The 23,738-nt window shown below is 37.7% G+C and overlaps 1 protein-coding gene across 1 annotated transcript in view; it reads left to right on the top strand.

The window, feature by feature from the left end:
• Nucleotides 1–208: 208 nt before the first annotated feature.
• The window catches only part of LOC107082755 (ras-specific guanine nucleotide-releasing factor 1-like), a 36,509-nt gene continuing 12,979 nt past the window's right edge, over nt 209–23,738 (top strand). The window contains exons 1-17 of the mRNA XM_015371587.1: nt 209–763; nt 5,741–5,847; nt 7,824–7,971; nt 9,269–9,361; nt 10,491–10,744; nt 10,846–10,925; nt 12,070–12,263; nt 12,781–12,890; nt 14,942–15,060; nt 15,313–15,473; nt 15,707–15,770; nt 17,463–17,605; nt 17,896–17,978; nt 18,588–18,836; nt 21,008–21,381; nt 21,668–21,784; nt 23,281–23,526. Of these exons, the coding sequence (XP_015227073.1) occupies nt 488–763; nt 5,741–5,847; nt 7,824–7,971; nt 9,269–9,361; nt 10,491–10,744; nt 10,846–10,925; nt 12,070–12,263; nt 12,781–12,890; nt 14,942–15,060; nt 15,313–15,473; nt 15,707–15,770; nt 17,463–17,605; nt 17,896–17,978; nt 18,588–18,836; nt 21,008–21,381; nt 21,668–21,784; nt 23,281–23,526 (2,818 nt within the window). The 5' untranslated portion in view covers nt 209–487. The remainder of the gene's footprint in view (nt 764–5,740; nt 5,848–7,823; nt 7,972–9,268; nt 9,362–10,490; nt 10,745–10,845; nt 10,926–12,069; nt 12,264–12,780; nt 12,891–14,941; nt 15,061–15,312; nt 15,474–15,706; nt 15,771–17,462; nt 17,606–17,895; nt 17,979–18,587; nt 18,837–21,007; nt 21,382–21,667; nt 21,785–23,280; nt 23,527–23,738) is intronic.

Here is a 23,738-nt window from a genome sequence, read left to right as displayed (position 1 = left end):
AGATAGATAGATAGATAGATAGATAGATAGATAGATAGATAGATAGATAGATAGATAGATAGATAGATAGATAGATAGATAGATAGATAGATAGATAGATAGATAGATCACATGACTGCGCTCTCTCCTGCCTTCTGAGGGCAGGATGCTAAGTGTGTGCGCGCGCGCTCCCGTGCACGTGGGTAGCTCAGTGCCTCATCATGATTGTTCGGCAGGGCTGCTCTGACACGGCGTCGGGTCCTCCGTAGTACGCCCGCAGCGTGGAGAGCTCTGAGCGGAGCGGCGTGGATGCGCCTCTGTGGCTCTGAGTGCGCATCAGCTCCTCTCTTGTCCCCCTTCCAGTGCCAGCGTCTTCGAAACAGGAAAGATGAGGGGAACTAAGGAGTTGACTGAAGGAGCCCAACAATTTGGACTGTGTTTTGGAAGTGTGAGGGCTTAAGAAAGATGTAAGAATCCGCAGGCGAGCCTCCCGGATCCCCAGCCCAAAATGCAGAAAGGGGTGAGACTCAATGATGGCCACATCACCTATCTGGCCATTTTGGCAAAGAAAGACGGGACCAGGCGAGGCTTCTTGAGTAAGAAAAGCTCAGACAACACAAAATGGCATTCGAAGTGGTTCGCCTTATTGCAGAATATGATGTTTTATTTCGAGAGCGAGTCCAGCTCACGCCCCTCAGGACTGTACTTGTTAGAGGGATGCGTCTGTGACCGGGCTCCGTCTCCCAAACCGTCTATGTCAGCGAAGGAATGCCTGGAGAAGCAGGTAGGAGCTGATCAGAGGGATCATCCTGATGCATTTGTTTAGTCACTCAAAACTTTCTTTGATAACTGTAGAAAACCCAGCACATGAACCAGCAGCACAGTAGTTGTATATTATATGTATATAATAGCATAAATACACTTTTATCTCCCAGTGATTGGATTTTCGTCCACTTGACGTGGATTTACGCAATTGCGTCACCCAGACAGATGGTTAGTGTCAATTTTGCCCTCAAAGAATCTGTTCAAGCAGCAATTTGTTTAAAATTAGCATCAGTGACGTAAAACCTCAGTTAAATATTTTTAGTTGCAGGGTTTTCTATTGCACAACTTTCTTCTTTAAAGTATTAAATTAAAGAAACTCACAGATATTGAAAAAAAAAAAAGAAATTGAAAAAAAACTTAGGCTGCGTGCAAACTTTGCAGTCTTTGCAAAGAAGAGCTGCTCCCTTTGGCGTTTTGACGTATTGATTTAATTCCTCGGCTTGATATTTATAGCATCCTACCTTGGCAACTGTGTCTCCCCACTTTATAGCTGCGGTCCATTTGATAGCTCCCTCATTATCATGAGGTGTTAACGACAGCAGTGAGCGACAGTTTAACCATGTCGCATTATGGCTCCCTGTTTTCGTCTCAATTCATCCCCGATTTGACTATTTTTATGCAGATTATATATATATTGCAGAGGGATTAAAGCTGTTGAGAGCTGTATCTGCAGTCACCTAAAATCTTTTTTGCCAGCTGCAGCCTCTTTAGTTTCCCTGCAACACAGGAGATAAACCTCATTTTTTTTCTTACTTGAAGATGTGATTCTTATTTTTGCTGAGATATTGTTTTAAGTTTCTTTTTAATATAATATTTTAATATAAGTCAGTTATTATTCTTTATAAAACACCAACAGAAAATGAGGACAACATAAATGACTTTAAGTGTGATCAAAAGTAGAAAGTAAAAAAGACATGCAAGAAAATAAAAATAAAACTCAGCATCTAAACAAGTCTGAATGTCGGAGTAAATAAATCTAGAGAAATGTCCCATATCCACTTCAGTTTCACATTGTTTTTAAAGTATTCAGGCCATGCTCACTAAACATTTTCGAGTGAAAGTGATGTATTTAACATTTCTAAATAAAATAAAAAAAATACTAAGTAACAGGAAAATCTCAGAAGAAAAAAGATCATGTTGAACAAGATCCTTAAGTGTGCTGTTTAATCAGATTCTCTTGACATCAAGGACTGGTTTTGTGGTATTATATAAAGAACATTCAGAAAAACTCCCAGATTTCTTGCTCTTTTTAACTATTTTTACTGAGAGCAGTGCTAAAGTCACTGTTATGAGAGGCAGCCGTCACTGGAAAACATGGTTTACTAAATCAAAGCTAATCTTTCTGCATATGGTGAAAAAGAACAAAATAACCTTGCTTCACATTGTTCAATAAGATTTGCGTTACCAAAAAAATCCCTTACCCAATGATTCTTAGAAAGTACATTTCTTTTAAACAGCTTTTTACATTTCATGGGACACTTCTTATAAAGTAACTGGTTAGTTATTTCTCCATCAATAAAAAGTTCCACATCAAACAGTGTTCTTCTCAGTACAGCCTGGCAGTACAGGCTCTGATGGAAGAGTCAGTTCAATCATACCTGGTGATTGTCGAGGTCTAATGTTCTGTCTTTGGAAAAACTGCTACGTTCCACGCAAAGGAAAATATTTGTTTGTCATCTTAAATATTATTTTTGTAGTAGTTATTTTGACTTTTCAGGCTTTCATTTATATCCTAATGTCTCAGAAGATTAAAGATGCAAAAAGATCATATGCGTGACTCCTACTATCTGTGCTTGTTTGTTTCTCTGTCTCTGTCCGTGGTGCTGAACATCATAACTCCCCCCCTTTCTCCTTGCTCCTGTTTTAAAATCACGATTAAGATCTGAGATTCAGAATTTGAAAATTTTCAGGATTTTAAGGTTTTAAACATGTTTTGCCAAACACACGTACTGAGCTGTTTATTGAATATCATTCTTGGCCAAGCATGGCCTGTCGTCATGCATGAAATATGTACCGAGTGACATCTATGACAACAGCCGTTCATGCAGACTGCTGCACTAAATTTATTTCAGCATTGCTTTAACTGAATTCGAAAGCCTTCAGTTTGATCCTCTGTTCACCATGTGTGTCTTTATGTAACATCTTTATGTTAAAAAATAGATTTAGATTGTTAATCTTTTTTTTTCTTTGCATCATATTTTTATAGTTATCTAAATCTGCATGTCTTTGACCAATCATCTGACCTAGTATGCACACCTCAAATTGACTCAAAAGTCAATATTTGCCTCCCTGTGTTGAGCTGCATCCACCAGGGTCAGTCTGTAGAGCTGTTGAGCTCTACAGAACAGGTAAAACAAGGACACAAAAGACTACTTGATGCATGTGTGTTTGGGCATACAGATTCTCTTTTCCGCTGCTCTGATAAAAACAGAGAATGGCAGCAGAGTCGATGAGCAGACTGGAGAGGTCATCAGAGGCAAAGCTACTGTACCCATCCTGACATTAAAAGTGTTAAAGATTAAAGCTGGTTTTTACACTTTTTTAGCAAGCTTTGTGTCTATGTATTGTGTGTATGTGCATGTTAAAGCTACGGGAGGGATAACCGGGAGGTTTTCTGGATCTTATCTGTGTGTGTCAGAGAAAGGGACAATGCAGGGGATAGATGCCAAGCCAACTGGCACTTCGCAGGGCTACGATGCTTTTTATAGCCCTGCACTCCTCAAAAAAGGCAAAAAGATCTCTCCCTCCCTCCCTCCGTACATGTCTGTCTCTGCGTTCTCATTGTATTCTTTGGAGTGTTCTACTTTTTAAATGTTCTTATTCCCCATTTAGAAGGCGAGTTACGTTTAAGCCCACAGTTACCATGGCAACCCGTATTTGCATCTGAAAAAGTGCATTTGAAGGGGGCCAACGAAATCTGCAATAATATGCCTTAGCATTGTGCTCCATTTGGTGCGCACACAAAAAAAATGGCTTATGAAAAATGGGACAATGTTTATTTATTTATTTATTTTAGTAATCAACATTTGTTTGCTTTGTTCCTTTTTAGATTCATGATTAGTTTCTCTGGTAACCTGAATTGTTCATGCAAAATAAATTGTTTCAATTAAAACAGAATGGCTTCTATCACAAGAGAGCCATATTGACCTTTTTTTAATCAAATATGCTGCCGTAACAGAGGTCTGATGTCTGTCATGTCAATAAGAGACATGCAAACAAGCAAAACAAGAAAAATGCATTTCAAAATAGTACTAAAAGTACCTAGTAGCACACGTCACAATCCGTATCATTTCTTTTCCTTCTGCTACTCATAGACTTTAAACTTTCTGCAAGTTTTAGAATAAATCCTTCTTGCATTGTTGTCTAATTTTACTGCAACATGCCTATTCAAGCTACTCAAATAAAAACACAAACAAACAAAGCTGCAATAATGTTTGGTCAAATTCATCTGCCTCAAAGGTCTGCAACTCCACCTCACAGGATGCGGTATGGGAAGCACATTATTGACAACAACCTGTTCTGTTGCTCATCAGGAAATATGGAACATTACTCCCTTTCACAAATGAGTGCTCTCTCACATTTTAAAGGGGGGAAAAAACAAATCCAATGTATTGTATTTGAGTGGGGCCTGTTTACAATGCATCACTGTTGTATAATTTGATGCATTTTGACAACAGACACCATATTTGTATTATTTGTGCCATGACCACCACTTTGCTTTATCCTCTGAGCCTTTTAGAGAACAATTCAGTACAATGTACATTAAAATAATTGCTGCAAGGTAACCTTTACAGCTGAAAATCACAGTAAAAGAGATTGAGTGTTTGTGTCACTGCCAAATCAATAGAACAAACAAAACAAAACAAATTTGCTTAAACCTCAATACTGTATTTCAGAGCTGATGTTAAACAGCACACATACTGTACATATCATTGTGAAACTCCTCCTACCTTTTCTTAAAGGATTTCTAGCATCTTCCCAAATCACAGAGACACAGGCAAGTATTTTTACCTGTTTAATTGCACAGCAGAATCTCCCACAAATTATTTGACTAATTTAGTGTTTGGCTTGAGTAACTGTACTTGGAATCCAATTTTAGGATTTCTTTTACAAAATCAGTCGTGGTCTTGTTGATACCAATTAAAGGCTCTATAAGATTGATTTAAATGAAACATTTTAGATCTACAATTTACCTCCAAATTGATCGGCTATTTAGAAACTTTATTTCATAACCTTTTCCTTTCTAAATCCTTTGGACATAAAATGTTAAGCCTACTATTTCATTTTTTTCCACCATAAAGATAGATAGAAACCAATGCGTATTTTGTCACTATGTATAGTGAGGAAAAAAGATGAATGCAATAAAAAAATCTACAAGTTTAGCAGCAGATCTGGAGTTATTTTTTTTCTTTTCTCCTAACATCAAAACGTTAAATGTGTGAAGTTAATCAAAATCTGCTGAACATATGTACTGGATCATAGCAGACCTTTTTTTATCTTTTCAGAAACAAACACTCAGTTTTATAAAAATTGTACAAAATAGGATAAAGACATGGAACTAAAATACAGTGGGCTAGCTTCTCTTCCAAATGAAACAAAATCTTTCTTTTTTTTTTTGCTGAGACTGGGTCAGCACCACTTTACTGAAATTACTTATCAAACAGAGTCAAACTTCTTCCACCTTCCCAATGCCAAATTATATGCGAAATCATTTTAGTGTGCTGCAAAGAAGAGAGCAAAAGAGAAGATCTCGAACTCCATCTCTACACTAAAGAGGCTGCAACCACCTTCAGTTGGCAAAATGATTTTTTGTTCCTTTTGCCAAATTATTTATTTCAGCATGTTTCACTTCTAAATAATTCTGTCTATCTTACTTGTTTTTCTTCTTTATTTTCAAAGTTAGTAGGTAACCTTCTGCTCTCAATTGTGTTTCCAGTATTACTTTACTGTGACATTCAGTCATGAGAACCAGAAGCCTTTGGAGCTACGTACAGAAGACGTCAAGGACTGCGACGAGTGGGTGGCTGCCATCACACAGGCCAGGTAAGTTATGCACACAACCTTCTACCTTAATATGAAAGTTTACATAAACAAACAAAAGGCTGACATACTGACAGTGTGAGGCCTCAGCTGCATGCTGATTGGCAGAAGCAAATATCCAACAGAACCCATCTAGGACTTCAAAACTTGTTACTGAGGCACTCACATTTTATTTTAAGAAGCAAAGTCTTGCAATTTTGAAGTATTGCCCAACAAACTGAAAAGTCAACTATTAACATTAAAACAGAATGCATAGTCTGTTAAACTAGAAAAGATAAACTTATAATGCCTTCTATTCATTTTCTGGTATTGTTAAATCTTTAATAGGATGTTGACGAGTGGGGTGACTGTTTCTAACAGCATTATGGAGCAGAAAACCATGCAAACACATGTCCTCAAAGAATGGCTTGTTTTTGGATGAGAAGAGGAAATTGGAGTAAAAGGACAGGGCCCCCTGTATAAACAGGGAGCAAATTTTTCGGCACACTTTAATACACGTTTAACACACACAGCAACCCAAGTTACCCAATTTCACCCAAGACCTTCTGGTTGTTAGGAAGCAGTGCTAACAACTGTTTCACCAAACAGTCTATGTAAAAGGTTTTCAAACACTGCCTTACAGTGCAGATGTCTTCAGGTAGTTAACCCTGTAATGCCAAATGTATTATATTTGATACATATGGTTTCTGGAATGTTTTGCGCCTGACACGTTTTGCATAATTTAATGGTAAAAACTTTGCTCAGAATCCTATTGTACACAATCAGATATACCTGATAACAGAGGGCAGAAGACTATACCAAAATAAATCTTGACTTATCGCATAGTAATAAATTATTAATATCAAAAATGTATTTCTGTTTTTTCTTTTTACATATTTTGTTAAAAGGCCAAATAAGGACTTCAAACAGAAAAAAAGTAATTTTCTGTTTTGTTTTATTCTTGAATTGGGCTTTAAAGGGTTAACAGCACCATGTGTTTGTCTCATACTGACTATTCAGCATGGTAAGGGTGGGTAATGATCTAGAAACAGGCAGCATCATTAAGAAAGGAATTGATAGATGCGGGTAACCTTCCCATAGAAATCCCAAACCTGATACAGATCACCTGATAAACGTGCATAATTTCTCCTCACTTTGGACCACAATTTCAATTTCCTATTAGTCATCTTGAAGAACATGAGAGGATATCCATTTATCTGCATGGTGTATGTCCTATGCATGTAACTGAAGAGACATTACTATTGGCAAAACAGTATAAAGAGAGAAGCAGCTCTGATTGGATAGGAACAATAAGGCAATGAAAGCAGTCTTTAAATGTTGACAGGTAGCATTTGCTGCACAAAAGGTCAATTGATTGAACTCAGTGTAGATTATATTGATTAGTGGTCAATAAATACAGCAGTAATGACTGCATAGGGACAAGCTGCCTGTAGTATTGTAGGAACACTGATGTTTAATGTACAAATTTAGATCTAATGTTTGTCCTTCTTGCTTTGGTGTCTTCTTTGAGGTAATATCAACCTATGTTCAGTAAAAGCAATAAACCTCTTTATGAAGATATAAATCAACTTTTAATGAAGCAATATGTCAATATTTGAAGCAAGCAGAAGTGCTGGTGTGTAATCTACCAAATTTTGATTCTTTGATCTACACATGGGTTCTGTGGGGAAGTAAAGACTGTGGGTCACTCTGTTATTCCTAAAATATTGAACAAAAGATGGAACAATAGAAGATTAATCTAAATGCATCGGTGATCAGAAGACACCTATAAAAACGTTTGCTCTTAATAGTGACTGAAGGTTTCTCATGAAGGAGAAATATGCATTTTGCTGTTCCTTTTATGTAATTCTGTACTTCTTAAAATAATGTCAATTTATTTTTTTTCATGCTTAATGTTATTTCATTTAATTTATTCTCTTGTAATTCACATGAAATTATTTGGAGGGTTTTTCAATGTCTGGATGTATGTGCTTGTGCAGTTACAGAAACCTGGCTACAGAGCATGAGACCCTCATGCAGAAATATCTTCACCTTCTCCAGATAGTAGAGACAGAGAAAACAGTAGCCAAACAGCTTCGACAACAGATAGAGGACGGGGAAATTGAGATAGAAAGGCTAAAATCGGAGGTAAGTTGCCTCGTGATTTCATTCTTGTCGAACATATGCTCGTACATGTCTGTATTTGACTAATTGCAATGCACACAGTGGGAAAGGTGAAAGAAACTATGTAACTAAAAGTAATGAGGCAGAGAGCGCAAAGGTCCTGACACAGATTTTTATCCATAGTATTATGAATTCATGATGAGTGGTATCTTGTAGTGGCCCCTAGAGACTCTATTATACTGCTGAATGTTTTGTATCTTCATTATTCAGCCTAAACTAGATCAAATGTGTCTCTCTTTAACGTGCTAATGGAGGTTTGAATTGAAACCAGCATTTCAATATGCATGAGTCAGCTTTTGTTGTTCATACTAAAGGGTGCACTACAAAATAAAAATTTCCTTTATCCCTTTTCATGGTCACAGTCTTAGACAGTAATGGATGTAGTTTATTACCAGTTCTTTATCGAAAATGATTCTTTTTTTAATATTTTGAGTGTTGAAAGTTTGACTGAAACATGGCAATGTAACATTTGCCAAATATTATCTTTTTGTGGCCAATTGAGTATTTATGTGTATCACTTCTTTGAATCACCTATAAATCAAAGTAAAGATTGTCAGAAGGCAGTTTGCATCACAATAATAGTAAAATCAATTAAAACATCTGGGGTTAGCAGCATGGATCACTTTGATGTTTCAGATTATCTAAAGAAATGTAATGTAGAAATGTAGTTTCAACCAAATATAACTGGAGTAAATAAGAAAAAGACAATTTTCAAATCTTGAATGCCATCCAAAAACTGCTAATTGAAACTTGGTAACTAGAAGCAGAAGGTGCGCTGATAAAAAGCTCCTCCTTAGATGTGGCACATTTATAATAATTACTGTATAAATATTGTTTATAGTGCACTACAAATTTGTATTTTAAAGTGCAACAAACAAAAAGCAACAAAAATAAGATCATGAAAATTATTAAATACAAAAAATACAATTTTTAGATTTAACTTTTGTCTAAATTTTCTTTCTTTTTTTACCCTTTGTTTGTAGCACTTTGAGATTCTTATGTAAAGTACATTATAAATAATATGAATTATTGTTATAAATAAACCACAATCAGATTCACATAATTAATTTATTATTTCCTTTATTTCCATGGCTTAAAAAACATAATGTTAAATAGACAAATATGTCACACTCGGTTTAAGTTTGGCATAATCATCCTTTTTATACAACCACTCTTAAACCATTTGTTTAATTAATCAAATAATAAGCCCAGAGTGTTTTTTTTATGTGTATATTTTAAAATGATTCCCTTTTTCCCTTAGATTGCAGGACTCCTGAAGGATAATGAGAAGATCCAGTCAAATCCAGAGGTGCCACCCAGTGACGATGACACAGAGATCAAGAAGATCAAGAAGGTGCTGTGCTACCAGGCTTTAAAAAATAATAGAGATTTAAAGTTACTTAGGAGAAAAATGGTATGTACATTTAAACTGAGAGACGAAGAAAGGAAGAAGATCAGCAGCTTAGCTTAAATGGTTGGTTGAACACCCAATAGATGTGAAACATTTACTGCATTATTCCTCCTTAAATTATTCATTCTGTCTTTAGGTTTTTATAGTTTCAGTTAAGTCTCAATTGAAATAAAATGTTACACAATCCTTAATTAAAACATGTTTGATTTAAGAAGTAAAGTTCTCAATAATTTTGTTTGAAGAAGCAAAATAATTTTGTATATTTAGTACAAAACTCAAAATGTTGCATTTCATACAGAGGATGTTAATATATGGGCGGAAACAATTAATCGAATTAATCGTGGTTAATCGATTATTGAAATAATCATCAACTAATTTAGTAAATGATTAATCGTTAACTGGAGTATCACAACTTTAAAAAGTGCCTTTAGCTGACAGAGTGACCCACTTAGAGCAGTAATTATACCAAAACTGTAAAAAAAAAAGTGCTCTATCCAGAACTCCTCAAGAGGAAATGTTTTAGTTTCTTCTGGATTAATTTCGTAAAAAGTCTTCTTTAATGAACCTTTGGCTATCTGATTATTAATTGAGTGATCGAAAAAAATCTATTTGCAAAATAATCTTTAGTAGCAGCCCCAGCCTAGTTTATATTTTGGTCAAATCTAATGCTGACTTGACCCATTTTCATCCAGTTAAGTCCATTGTGCTTAGACCTGGATGTTAATCAAACTAATCTCTATGTACAATACAGACTAATTTAGTACAAAGCAAATCTAAAAGTTTTACCAGCTATTTAAATAAAATGAATAACTCCAAACTGTTAAGATATAATTTCTCCTGAGCTGCATTTCATTTAAACAGTAATGACTAAACTGAGTCAGGTTTTCGGTGCAAGCTTTCCACTTATATCCTAAAACCACCTTGTGAGAGCAAAAACACATAAAACGGTGCTATATTTAAGAAATAAAATCTGATACCTGATTGTTAATGTTTAATAATCAGATAAGGTTTGAACTCAACTGTTAATAAAAACCCTGGCAACATAAACCGTAATGTTTTACTGTACACACAGGTGCAGAGCTTTTTGCGAGGCTGGATTTGCCGTAGGAAATGGAAAACCATCATCCAGGACTACATCCGTTCCCCTCATGCTGAAAGCATGAGGAAGAGAAACCAGGTAGTGTTCAGCATGCTGGAGGCAGAAGCTGAGTACGTTCAGCAGCTCCACATCTTGGTCAACAACTTCCTGCGGCCTCTCCGCATGGCAGCTAGCTCCAAGAAACCCCCTATCACTCATGACGATGTCAGCAGCATCTTCCTCAACAGGTTGTCCTTAACTTACACTGGCAATAATTCTTTTACCTAAAGAAAGAGAGACAAAATGTTTAATTAACCAGTATTGTCCATGTTTACCTGTGTTTTGTCAGTGAGACCATCATGTTCCTCCATCAGATCTTCTACCAGGGCCTTAAGGCCAGGATAGCCAGCTGGCCAACACTGGTTCTAGGTAAGAAGCTCAGACACTTCATGAATTTTGATGCTGTGTTTCTGAGAAATGCAGAGGTCAAACAAATATAGAGTGTTTCTACTGGATTTGACTCATCAGTTTGAAGCAGTTCAAATCCATCCATCCATCCATCCATCCATCCATCCATCCATCCATCCATCCATCCATCCATCCATCCATCCATCCATCCATCCATCCATCCATCCATCCATCCATCCATCCATCCATCCATCCATCCATCCATTTTCTCCCGCGTAGTCCTTGGTGCCGGTGCCTATCACTGGTAGTCTATGGGCGAGAGGCGGGGTACACCCTGGACCAGTTCCCGAGTCTGTTGCAGGACAACACATAGACCCACAAAGACACACAACCATGCACACACACACACTCATGCCTAAGGAGAATTTAGAGAAGCTAATTCACCTAACAGACATGTTTTTGGACTGTGGGAGCAAGCCGGAGTACCCGGAGAGAACCCACACATGCACAGGGAGAACATGCAAATACAATTCAAATCACTCAAACATAATTACACATTGCCCTGTTGCGTCATACCTTATAGGATTTCTATGTGTCTTTTTTTAAAGTTTGTTATGCATTTACATCGATTCTGAATAGATTCCCTTTCTCCACTGAAGAAAATGATTCCCACATTATGATGCTTCCACCAACATATGAGGAATCTTTGTTTAGGGTCAGGTGCAATGTTGATATCTTTTCTCTCCTTTGCTTTTACAAACTTAAGTATGAAACTTTTATGACTTTCTTTAAACAAGTCTTCTTGCAACTCTTTAGTAGAGGCTAGATTTGTGGAGGATACCAAGCACACCTGTACTGTCCGTAGATTGTAGTTAGTGGTTCCTCATAATGCTGTTTGTTCATAAATATGGAAAAGCAAACCTCTCAGATCTTCATTTACTTTACTGAGAAAATTATACCGAGTAAATACCACAGTTTGATGCTATTTACTTATGTGAATTATGAAGACAACTGTTTGCACTTGACTGTATTGATGGGTTGCAGAGTTACAGGGCAGCAAATAGATAATGCATGCACATTACATGGGATAAAGTGTGTTAGTCTTTCATGGTTAAAACACATGAAATGTTCTAACAGTTTTTGGAAATGTTGCTTCCATTTTTAGCTGACCTGTTTGACATCCTGCTGCCCATGTTGAACATCTATCAAGAGTTTGTGAGGAATCATCAGTACAGTCTGCAGATCCTGGCACACTGCAAGCAGAACAGAGACTTTGACAAATTGCTGAAGCAGTATGAAGCCAAGCCTGACTGTGAGGAAAGGACACTGGAGACATTCCTCACTTACCCCATGTTCCAGGTAAAATTCACAATTGTGACAGGGAGATGTAATAAAATACACATAATTCATAAAAATTCTCACTAATTAGATTAAATCATAGAAAAATATATACTCTAACCTGAACTTTATGTATCTCTAAGAGGACGCTGTAGCAGCTCAGGGGCTACGTTTTCTGAGATTTCTGATTTCTATCACTGTTAAATCAACCAACAGTGTTACTTCAAAGCCACATCTTTTTACTTTTAGTCTATGACTGTGCATGTCAGTCTGTGTTGAACGTGAGTGACAAGATTCTGTTTGTAACAATTCAAGTGGCAGCTTCTCATACAATGGCGGCATTAGAGGAGGTTTTCAAATTTCATTACAAGCAGATCAATCACTCTGAGACACACTTATTTATACACTAGATGGCTGCTTACTTTATTTGAAATTGACATACATTACTGGCAATTGAATTAGGAGAATGTGGAAACTGTTCAGCAGAGAAAGGGCACAAGCCAGACTAATTCAAAACAAATGTCTCTCCTCTTTTCAGATTCCTCGCTATATCCTGACACTGCATGAGTTACTGGCTCATACTCCTCATGAGCACGTGGAACGCAACAGTTTAGACTTTGCCAAGTCAAAACTGGAGGAAATATCCAGGTAGACTTATTTTTTGTCTATCTGCTTTAAAGGAAATCCACAATCCAGCTGTCTTTAACTTCCCAACTATGTTCTACTGGTAAAACTGATTGAGACATTTCTAAGCTCTCCGAAAGTGTCTGTTTTTGTCAGTCCAATTAAATCTCTGTAAATTCAAAATTCTCTGTAGTTTGTTTCAAAACAATAAACCTACAGACGGAACAAATTGATTAAACATCAATATTTTAACTGTATTTCTGTCAAATTTGTACAGAAAACCCAAAATTGAGTGTGTCACTGAAAACTTTTGACTGATAAAATAACTTTTAAAACATAAATGTGAAGCAACTTAAATGCATGTGATGCAGATGGCATGACCGGTGCAGATAAGCCATGTCATCATGACCTGGGTCCCAAACCATCATTGCTCATATAGAATTTTACACTGAAGCTTAGGCTACTTTGGTTATGTATTTTCCCAAGTTTCCTCCAGATGCTGGAACCTTAATTTACAAGATTTCAGATTCATCTGAAAACATTGTCCCACTAGTTAACGGTCCAGTAATTTTCTCCCCAGTCCAGGAGATGCAGGCAATGCTATGTTGTTGTTTTTCTTGAAGACCCAAATCCATCCACCTCTCATATATTGTAAATCTCCTGAAAACCTTTTAATGGACTTTGCTTCAGAATCATTTTAAAGCTGAAGTTATCTCTGCTGCTTGTGGGTCTTCTTCACATTTTCTTTCCACTAAATCTTTAATTAATGATATCAAGAGTAGTCTGTGGGAAGACTATTTTTTTGGCAATGACTCTCTGTAGCTTACACTCCTTGTGGAAGGTGAATGACTGCTGGCCAGAGACTAACAATAACCTCATTATGCAGTGGTGGATGGTGCAAATGGTACCTAGGCCTTCAGTGGGCACCCCTCAACTTAATCTACTTTTTATCCCTTGATGTCCAAATATAACTATATATATTGATGCAGATGTTATCATGTCAATACAAAAGGTTTGTTCCATATTTGCAACGACTGATGTCAAGGGGTTAATATCACCACTTTCACCACTAATAGTATTTTATATGAAATGTAACAAGCGCCGATACAACCGAGAGGAAGATTAGTGTGAGGGTGAATACAGAGCTCAATTAAGCAAGAAGCTGAGTATAAGACAACCACAATCCTCTATAACCATAGCTCCGCCACATATACATCATCAGGAGCTGTTCAGATTCAATATGCATCTAATTACCAGCTAAAATAGAGATTAACACATGAAAATAAAATATGTCACACTCACCAGAGATGCTGATTATTTATAAACAAAATCCTGTCGTTGTGCAGGAAGACTAAGTATCTCCATGTAGTATCCGCCAGAATACTACAGAGGCCAGAAAAATCTTTTAACAAAAGCAAATCTAAAATGCAGATTGTCACTAGCTTAACTTGGCTGGAAATATTTTGCTCTAACTGACCAATTAGAGGGCAGAAAATCATAGCTAGCTCAGTGGGGCAAGTCTGAAATCTGATTGGTTGAAGAAAATGTTCCTCTCTAATATAGTTGAGGTAACATCGATAGACATACGTAGATATGCACGATGGACAGTCGATGCAGGGTCTAGTCTTATATGTATGTATGTATATATGTATGATCAGCCAGCAGTGCTGATTCTGAAGGCCCTGAGCAGATTTGATTGACATAGCAACGCACTAAGGCTGAAATCTGAATGGACAAAAGATATAACAACAAGATAAATGTAAAGAATCCAGCGCAGCCAAGAGAAACGCTACAAAATCCAGAGAATGGATTGTTTGGAATAAATTATTACTGTTGGGGAAAAAAATGTTTACATTTAGGTTATAAATGTAGGTAAGTGTTTTTAAAGGATTTTAGGCCAACAGTGAAGGCTTTGAAGGCCCTAATGGCTTACCACTGCCATTACGTCTTAATTAACAGAAATAAATGGCAATGAAATATTCTATGCGTAAGCTGTGTATTGTTCAACTTTTCCAATTTATTTCTGAAATAGTTTTGTGATTTTTCAGTTTATCTGTGTTTGTTATTCCTTTCAGAATCATGCATGATGAGGTGAGTGAAACTGAGAACATCAGAAAGAACCTGGCCATCGAGCGCATGATTGTAGAGGGCTGTGAGGTGTTGCTTGACACCAGCCAAACATTTGTGAGACAAGGTAAGGGAGGCTTGTTTGTTAGCTGGCACCACCAATCCTGCTCAGTCTAATAATCTGAAAGAGAAAAAGAAAAAACAAATAACAACCTGACGCTTGATGCATAAAAAAATTATTGAAAAACTGCAGAAATCCAATAATAAAATCTGTTTTGTTTTTAAGTTTACCCCCCTGCTACCCCCCCAAACAAAGAAAAATCAATGCATTTACAATCACATGTTGCATAACTGTGTGTGGGTGTGTATGTGTGCACAGGTTCTCTAATCCAGGTGCCCATGAGTGAGAAAGGGAAAATCACAAGAGGACGTCTGGGCTCTCTGTCTCTGAAAAAGGAAGGAGAGAGACAGTGCTTCCTCTTCTCTAAGCATCTCATCATATGTACCCGAAGTTCTGGAGGAAAACTTCATCTCACAAAGGTAAATCCTGAGTTGCATCCAGAAAGGAGCTGAAATAAATGAAAACTACAATAGATTACTGACAAAATACATCTGGTATTAATTACAAACAGTATTTGAGCTTTTAAAACACCTTTAGATTACTCAGAGTACATGTAGCAATATGTTTATAGCAATGCTCATATAAAAGTGCTTTATTATGGATCTCAAGAAGAAATCCAGGATGAGTTAATGACTTTTTAATCCTGTCACAGAATGGAGTAGTGTCGCTTATAGACTGTACTCTGATGGAGGAGCCCGAGGGGACGGATGAAGAGTGTAAGTTACTATTTTTACTTGTATCCCAGGTTATTTTTATTTTAGTTTTTTAGTTAAAATCTAGAGTACATAAAAAAGTAGAGAAAAGCTGGTATATTAGGTGTGCTAGATACTGTGTATATTAGATGTTTTACACATTTTTTCATACAATCATTGACTTAGATAAAGTGATTTCATAAGTCATGGCTGTTAAGCAGGGTTTAAAAGAATTACAATATATCAGTGCATATAAGATAACTCTATATGCTTCCTTGTTTTTTACCATAAGAACCTTTAGCTCCTCTTTCTGCTCTCGGAAATCTTTCTGAATAGTTATTTAATTTCAATTCAATTCAGTTTATTTATATAGCGGCGATTAACAACAGATGCCGTCATCTCAAGGTACTTTACAGTTCACCAGATCATACAGTCAAATTGAGTCAAAGTTTTCTCTCTAAGGAAAACCAGTTGACTCAAAGTCAATCACCCACATTAAGCATGCTTGTAGCGACAGTGGAAAGGAAAAACTCCCTTTTAACAGGAAGAAACCTCCAGCAGAAACAGGCTGTGTGAGCAGCCATCTGCCGAGGCTGTCTGGGAATCAAGGAGACAGAAGCAGAGATACAAAAGGCAACTGTAAAATGTGGCCCTATCCAGGAAAAAGGTCAAAGTATTTTTTCTTGCAGTAGCATATTAGGACGGAACATAGCTGGTGATTTTGGCAGCATATCTGTGACCTTCGTGCTGAAACCCACTGTCTGCTTAGTGAGACGTTAATAAAGAGTGGATACCAAATGATAAAAATTTTCTTAATCTTTATTTTTTTACATTTTGTCACATTACTCCCAGAAAAATAAAATGCATTATTGAGATATTATGTGTAAATCACATCAAAACATCTTTACACATCAAAACCTGAAAAGTGTGGCATGCATTTAATCTAGTACTTGTTAAAGAAAGTATTGTTTTTCGAAGGAATCAGAAATGTATAAATAAACAAAAACAAATAGCCTCATAAATGCCAGGGGACACACTAGACAGTTTAAAGATAAAGATAAGGAGAAGTCAAAGGAGGTTTACAATTTTAAAATGATATTCCAAGCTTTCACCATGTTACAGAAAATCTCTCCATCCTCTAAATAAAAGGACAGTTGAGCTCTAAAATATGACCGACAACATAAACTAACTTAATCTGAGACGTATCTAAGAGATCCAGAGGAGCTGCAGGGATCCACAACTTATTTAGGAGAACCCGTATCATTTATATTCTACTTAACAAAGTTTATCTACTTTGTGTTGTTTCAACACATATAAATTCAATAAAATCTATAAATAATTTTTAGTTTGTGGTTGTAATGTGGCAAACCAGAAGAAGTTCCAAGGTTATGGCTGCTTCCTTGTACCGGTATGTCTTTGTTGATTTAATCATGCTTACTGCATGTAGCTTCACTCTGACACTGTCTGGCGTGTAGAGATTGGCGAGGGTAAATTAAAAAGAAGCTATTAAGCGAGTTCTATTTGCATAGGAGCATCATATTCATCACAACACTGAAGGAGGTCTCTCACATTTATAAGTTATTAGGTTATAACCAGTACATGTAAATAAGGTATGCAAGTGAAATCTGTTGCTGAACATTTACGGTCTTGGTGCAATTGCAAGGATTTGTAAACATTTTTTTTGTAATGTTGGTTTGTTTAATTGTTAAACTGCAGTTAAAGGGGAGCGGAGCGGCCAGGATGCAGAGCATCTGGACTTTAAAGTCATGGTGGAGCCCAAAGAGGGCCAACCATACACTGTCATCCTTGTAGCTTCATCCCGACAGGAAAAGTCAGCATGGACAAGTGACATAAGCCAGGTATGTCTTTGCATGTGTAAAGCTTGACAGGGAGAAAGATCAGTTTGCATTATTGAGAGCAGATTTAATCAGTATTTTAAAAAATCTTGGTTGTAAAAGATCTTAAAAGTCAAACACAATTATACTAGCAGGTAATAAAGTCCTTTTTAAATTGATACATTTCTATTAAAGAACACAGACCTTTGGTATGGAGGAGGCACTGAAACCTGCAATGTCAAGACATTTGTGTACCACATCCCTCACTTTTTGTTTCCTGCTCACGGTGAGCAATACTCTTTTTACTATTACAGTGCATTGACAACATTCGCTGCAATGGCCTGATGATGAACGCCTTTGAGGAAAACAGTAAAGTCACAGTGCCACAGATGATCAAGTAAGAGTCTGGTCCTGCATAGCAATGCACATATATTAAACATGCAGAAAGACTGGAAGGAGTGTTAGGAAAGACTACAAAATACTTCTCAAAATACTTCACAAATAATCAATTAACATGGACTATATATTTTTTGAATAGCAGAATTTCCTATCAAATATAACTTCAAGCCCTAAAGCCATGCCTTAACCATGCATTCAAATTTATTATCAAAAACATGACCAACAAGAAGATAATACTGAATAAAGCATGATGTATAAGCTGTTATGTGCATGATCCAAGAGACCTGAATTATTAATGTTTTTTTTCCCACCAATTTACTTTCATAAGATCTTATTAAAATCTGATGGAATAAACTAGAAAAACATATGTTTTCCTCTTATCACTTTGGAGGCAATGCAATTTGCTGTTACATTTTATGAAGCGGTAAAATGTCTTTTTCTTTTTGTCCTCCTCTCCTCTTGGGGAAGTTAACAGACTAACAAAGGAAAACTCCTATGATCCACAAATGATTCTGAAGGCTTACTTAAAATTGGGTGGTATTAATACAGGTAGTAAAAGTATTATAAGGAACATTTCCCCCCTCTAATGAAATGTAATACCCTGCAGGTCAGACACTAGCTTGTACTGCGATGATGTCGACATTCGCTTCAGCAAGATGATGAACTCATGCAAGGTGCTTCAGATCCGCTATGCCAGTGTGGAGCGTCTGCTGGAGAGGCTGATCGACTTGCGCTTCCTCTCCATTGACTTTCTGAACACCTTTCTCCATTCATACCGCGTCTTCACTAGTGCAGACGTAGTCCTGGACAAGCTCATCACCATCTACAAGAAGCCAATCAGTGCCATCCCTGCACGGTATGTAAGATTACTCTGTTTTGGAGCTCTCACTATTAAAGGTGATTGTAGTCGCTGGCATCCATTTCATGTTTTCAATGTTTGTCTGTTTACTGCTTGATCACAAAGGTAGATTTTACATACTAATGCAGGCATGGGGAGAACGTGAAATAGTGTTGGTTTAGGGTTTACAGAGAACATCAGTGTCTTTTCCTGAAACACATTTTTCTTGAGGTGGTGGCAAAGTGGAAATGTAGTTTGTACATTTCCTTTGCAGGGATTTAAGGGTTCAATTTTTCTACTTTAAAAGGTTTGTTCTCTTGAATAATCCTTTATTTTATTGCGGTACTGAAAGTACTTTAGTTTTGAGTGAGACATGTTTCTGTGTACTGCTGTATATCAAGCCTTAATGAGTCTGCCAGTAAAAAGGTTTATTACTGTCTGATGTAGAACAAATAAATAAACAGTGTTTAGTCTACACACAGTTTAGTCTTTAGAACTCTCTATCTGAAATGCATTAAAATGAGTAATTTTGTTGTTATGACTGTCTCTAGTTAAGCAAAACAGAAAACACATCCTGTCTACTGTCAAGGTTCTCCGTATGAGAAGATGAGTTTAGTGGTTACTGTATATCCTTTTGAAAAAAAATATCAAGGTGGATTACAAACCAAGCTACAAAGTCCTAGGCTGTTGTACTAAAGTTAAGTTGTCATGTAGGTTTCCTCCTGTTGAAGGAATTTGTTCTTCCCCACTGTGGCCACATACTTTACAGAATGGATATTTCTTGGAAGAATTACCTTTTTACTTGATATAATAAATTGAATTTTATTACCCTCTGATGTAACTGATTTAACTTGGATTAAATGTGTCTGTATTCAAAAGCTGTATTTATTTGATCAGAAATTCTTTTTTTTAAGTACACTGAAATCTAAATGGGTAGGCCATGGCCGCTGCTCGCCAAACTTTGAAATTGCCTTACTGGAGGAGGAAGGGAAGCTTTAAAGGTGCAGTAGACAGGTAGGGCATCCCCAGTGTCTGAATTATTCTTTGCTCTCAAGTGGACTGTCTGTGAAAACCTCCGTCCTGCTGTGTTACTTGGTCCTAGTGAGGATGGAGATAGAAGGAGGCAGTGAGAGGTCACACCAGCAAACTTTCTCTGTCCTCCTCATTCTTCCCTTATAATTCTCCGTCTCCTCTTTCTATTGCCCTGTGTTGTTCTCTTGCTTTTATTTTTCTTTCGGTGAGTCTGACCATCCCTCTCTCTGCAGCACTGTCACCATGGCAACCTTCCACTCTGCTGCAGGACCCCACCCTCTCCCCCGCTCCCCTGTCTTCCCCATCATCTGCAGCAGCTCCATGGTATTAAATATTGACGTTGGTGTTTTGCACCCTGCGCTCTTCTCCTCCTCCTCCTTCCTCCTTTTTGTCATACTTTCCTCTTGTTTTCTAATCAAAAGTATATTTGCCTCCTTGACTTGCTTACACTCTCAACTTTCTACTCTTATTTTGCCCTCCTCTAATTTACATCTCTCTTAACTCTCCTGTACCCCATTAAGTGTCTTCATTTCAGATCATTCCTCTAATCTCCTTATTTAAGTGTTTTTCGTGAATTTCTGCAAGGAGACACGCCATGGCTGCAGTTTGGCATCATACAGGTCTGGAGGCTTCCCATTCGCCCACTCGCATCCAGCAACCTGCGCTGTGGTGGAATCCATATCAACTATGTTGCTCCTCTCCAGTGCCCTCCCTCTCTGTATCACTATTTTCAGCCTTGCTCGTCTTTTATTACTGAAGCCCAGTCTCTTCCTCCCTCTTCCCCTGTTTGTGTTTATTCGGCTCCCCTTTCTTTCTGCGTCTCTATCCCCATGTCTCTGTGGGCCTCCCCTGGGCTTGTTGCTGTTGGCAGCACCCGTGCCTCCCACACTGTCACTTGACATGCTATTTATAGGCCATCAGAGGGGGTGGCTCTCAGAGTAAGGAGGATAATGTCTTAAACAAAGTAGTTTAAATAAAGGAGGCAGGAGCTCCCAAGTAGCCCTGCGGTTCTGCCTCCGCTTCTGAGACCCAGTGCAAATCCATTATAGCCATTATTGCTACGATCTCACCTTATTTTGGAACCAAAGCTCAAATCTTTACAGTTCCCACTTAGCCTTAAGTCAACTCTGTTTGCACCCCCCCACTATTTTCTGCAGCTCTCTGGAGCTCTTCTTCGTCAGCAGCCAGAACAACAAACTCCTTTACGGTGAGCCACCTACATCGCCACGTGCCAGCCGCAAGTTCTCCTCCCCACCGCCTCTTTCCATCACCAAGAATTCCTCTCCGAATCGTCGTCGCAAACTCTCTCTCAACATCCCCATCATCACTGGGGGCAAGGCCCTGGACCTCGCTGCGCTCAGCTGCTCTCCCAATGGCTATGCAAGCATGCACACAACCATGTCACCCTTCAGCAAGACCACACTCGACATTAACAAGCTCTACGTGTCTAGCACAATGGCCAGCAAAATTCCTGATGAGGGAGAGCCCAAAGCCGAGGGCAAAGCTGAAGAGTCAGCTCCCAGTAAACAAGGTCAGAACAGCTTTGTGATTTGCTGAATGTGGTTTTGACCTTCAAAATACAGGAAATAATAGTTGTTGGTACGAAAAGGTAGTTCAAGGTGATTATAGCATTACTTTTAGCTGTAATAACTGAGTTTAATCCCATTTCTTGCAACTTTTTCACTTGAATGCATCTCATTTGCATATCTCCCCCAATTTCTTCATCTCAAGTTACACTGATCTGAATGCAGGCTCTGTTATTTTACTTTGTGCTCTTCCTTTTATTTATCTCTATACTCTCTGAATTCTGGGTCTAGATCTGTCAGTCAGAGAGGAATGCAATGAAGAGCCGAGTCAGAGTGATGAGGCAGAATCAGAAATGTCTCCACCCAAGTCTCCATCAACACCGAAGAATGTCAAGTCAAAAAACTCGGGTACAGTAGAACTTTTCAACTGCTGCTTTTCTTGAGCTTGTTGTAAATCACTTGCTATTTCTTTTTAAGTTGACATTCGGTGGTTATAACAGAAAGGAAACTGGTTCCAGGAGTAATGCAGTAGAGAAATTGCCGAGGTTTAGGGATTAGAGAAAATGGTAAGCTGTGCTTTCCAGTTGTGTTTGTTTGCAAATGTCTAAAACAGCGAATAAGAGCCTCTGATTTGTTTAAATTAGTCCAAAATGCCATTGCTAAATGCCCCTTTGAAGGAATTTAAACTGTAGGAAGGATTTAACCTGTACAGTATTCCTTAAAAGCTATTTTATATGGTCCTTTAACTTTTTTACATTTGGTGTTTTTTTTTTTACCATTATAGAGCAGGGGATATATAGAAGTGGACACAAAATAATACCTTCAAATATTTCCAAATATAAATGGTGGGTTGCAGGACCAGCACAAAGTGTTTTTGAATTGAATTCAATAGGGTTTGTCTTTACTGCTTTGCAAATATAAAGACAGACATCTTTTCCATTTTTTCTTTATAAAATCCCTTAATCTCTGCTAGATTGGGTCAGCAGAAAGTTTTGCTACAGATTCTCAAAATATTTTAAAATACATGCTTCAATATTATTTTTTTGCTCTTGTCAAATACCACTGTCGCATTGTGTATTAACCTTGGCTTCATCTGCGCAGAGCACCTTCTTCCAAGGGTATGCTGTGTGGACTGCTCCATCTGAGCTGTGGGTTTTTCCACATTCCAAGTTATGAGAAATCAGATTCAGGGTTAGAGTTTTCAGGTTTGATGCATACAGTGCCAAAATATAAGAATGGTAAAATCAGGTTTTTATTCTGCTACAAGACTAAAAAATGCAAAAAATGCAAGCACTCCTTTTTTATTTAATAACAAGTAAATGAAAAAATTGCATCAGTAAACTTCAAAACAAACTTCTTTTTGTTTTGGAACAAGAGGACAGGTACAACCAAATAAGGTCTTGATAAACACCACCCACGGCATCCTGGCCCTCCCCATGCCATAGAGCAAAGGAGCATCCACCCCGTAGGTTGTCAAGCACAATCCATCCCCAGTGAGTTCTCTTCCCACGTTGCTGGATATAAGGGAAGCCAGTGCCTTGTGTGAGTAGGTGGAAGGAAACCTTGTACCTTAGCAACGATGTGCGTGTTCTTCTATACCGCCCCCGGGTGAACGGAGGAAGGCAGAGTGGGGAAGAAGTGAGTAATAGAGGGAGGCAGAGAGGCAGGCTCAGTGGAGTGTTCACCATCGCTACCATGAGAAGCAGGACATGCTGTTCTATATCGGTTTTAGCTCTTGGTTGCCCTCCAATGGTCAACAATTTGACCAGACAAAGCAAGTCTAAGAAATAAATATTAGAGGTGCTAATCCTAAAATATTTTTTAACTTTAAAGTAACTCCTCTTTTCTGTAATATTTGCTTTTGTTTCTAACCAATGAATTAATTTTTATTTCCCCCTTTTCAGAGTTTTCCCTGTTTTCCTTTAACAATGGCATGGTAGTGTCTTCATGCCGGGAGCTTGAGAATAACCGCAGTGCCCTTTCTGCTGCCTCAGCCTTTGCCATTGCCACAGCTGGTGCCAATGAAGGAACACCAACCAAGGAAAAATACCGGCGTATGTCCCTCGCCAGCACAGGTCAGTATCATCTTTGGCAGGTAGAGACACCTGTAGAGGGCTGTGTCAAGCAGATGAATATTTACAATGAACAAAGTTCATTTTGATCACAACAAAACTTTACCCCTTATGATTTTTTTTTATTAGATATTAAAGGAATAGTACACCCAAAACATGATTAGCCTTCATTTTCTACTCACCCCCATGCTGAAAAACACTCTAGAGTACTTTTTTGATATCTCAAATGCATCTGGAGATCTGGGAGGCTTCTTGCTGTCTGCTGACATTCAAATAATGGAGGTCTATGG

This window comes from Cyprinodon variegatus, unplaced genomic scaffold, assembly GCF_000732505.1.
Source record: "Cyprinodon variegatus isolate N-32 unplaced genomic scaffold, C_variegatus-1.0 Scaffold61, whole genome shotgun sequence".
NCBI classification, from domain to species: Eukaryota; Metazoa; Chordata; class Actinopteri; order Cyprinodontiformes; family Cyprinodontidae; genus Cyprinodon; species Cyprinodon variegatus.
Note: the sequence above shows the minus strand (reverse complement) of the source record. Positions and strands in the feature narration are given on the sequence as shown.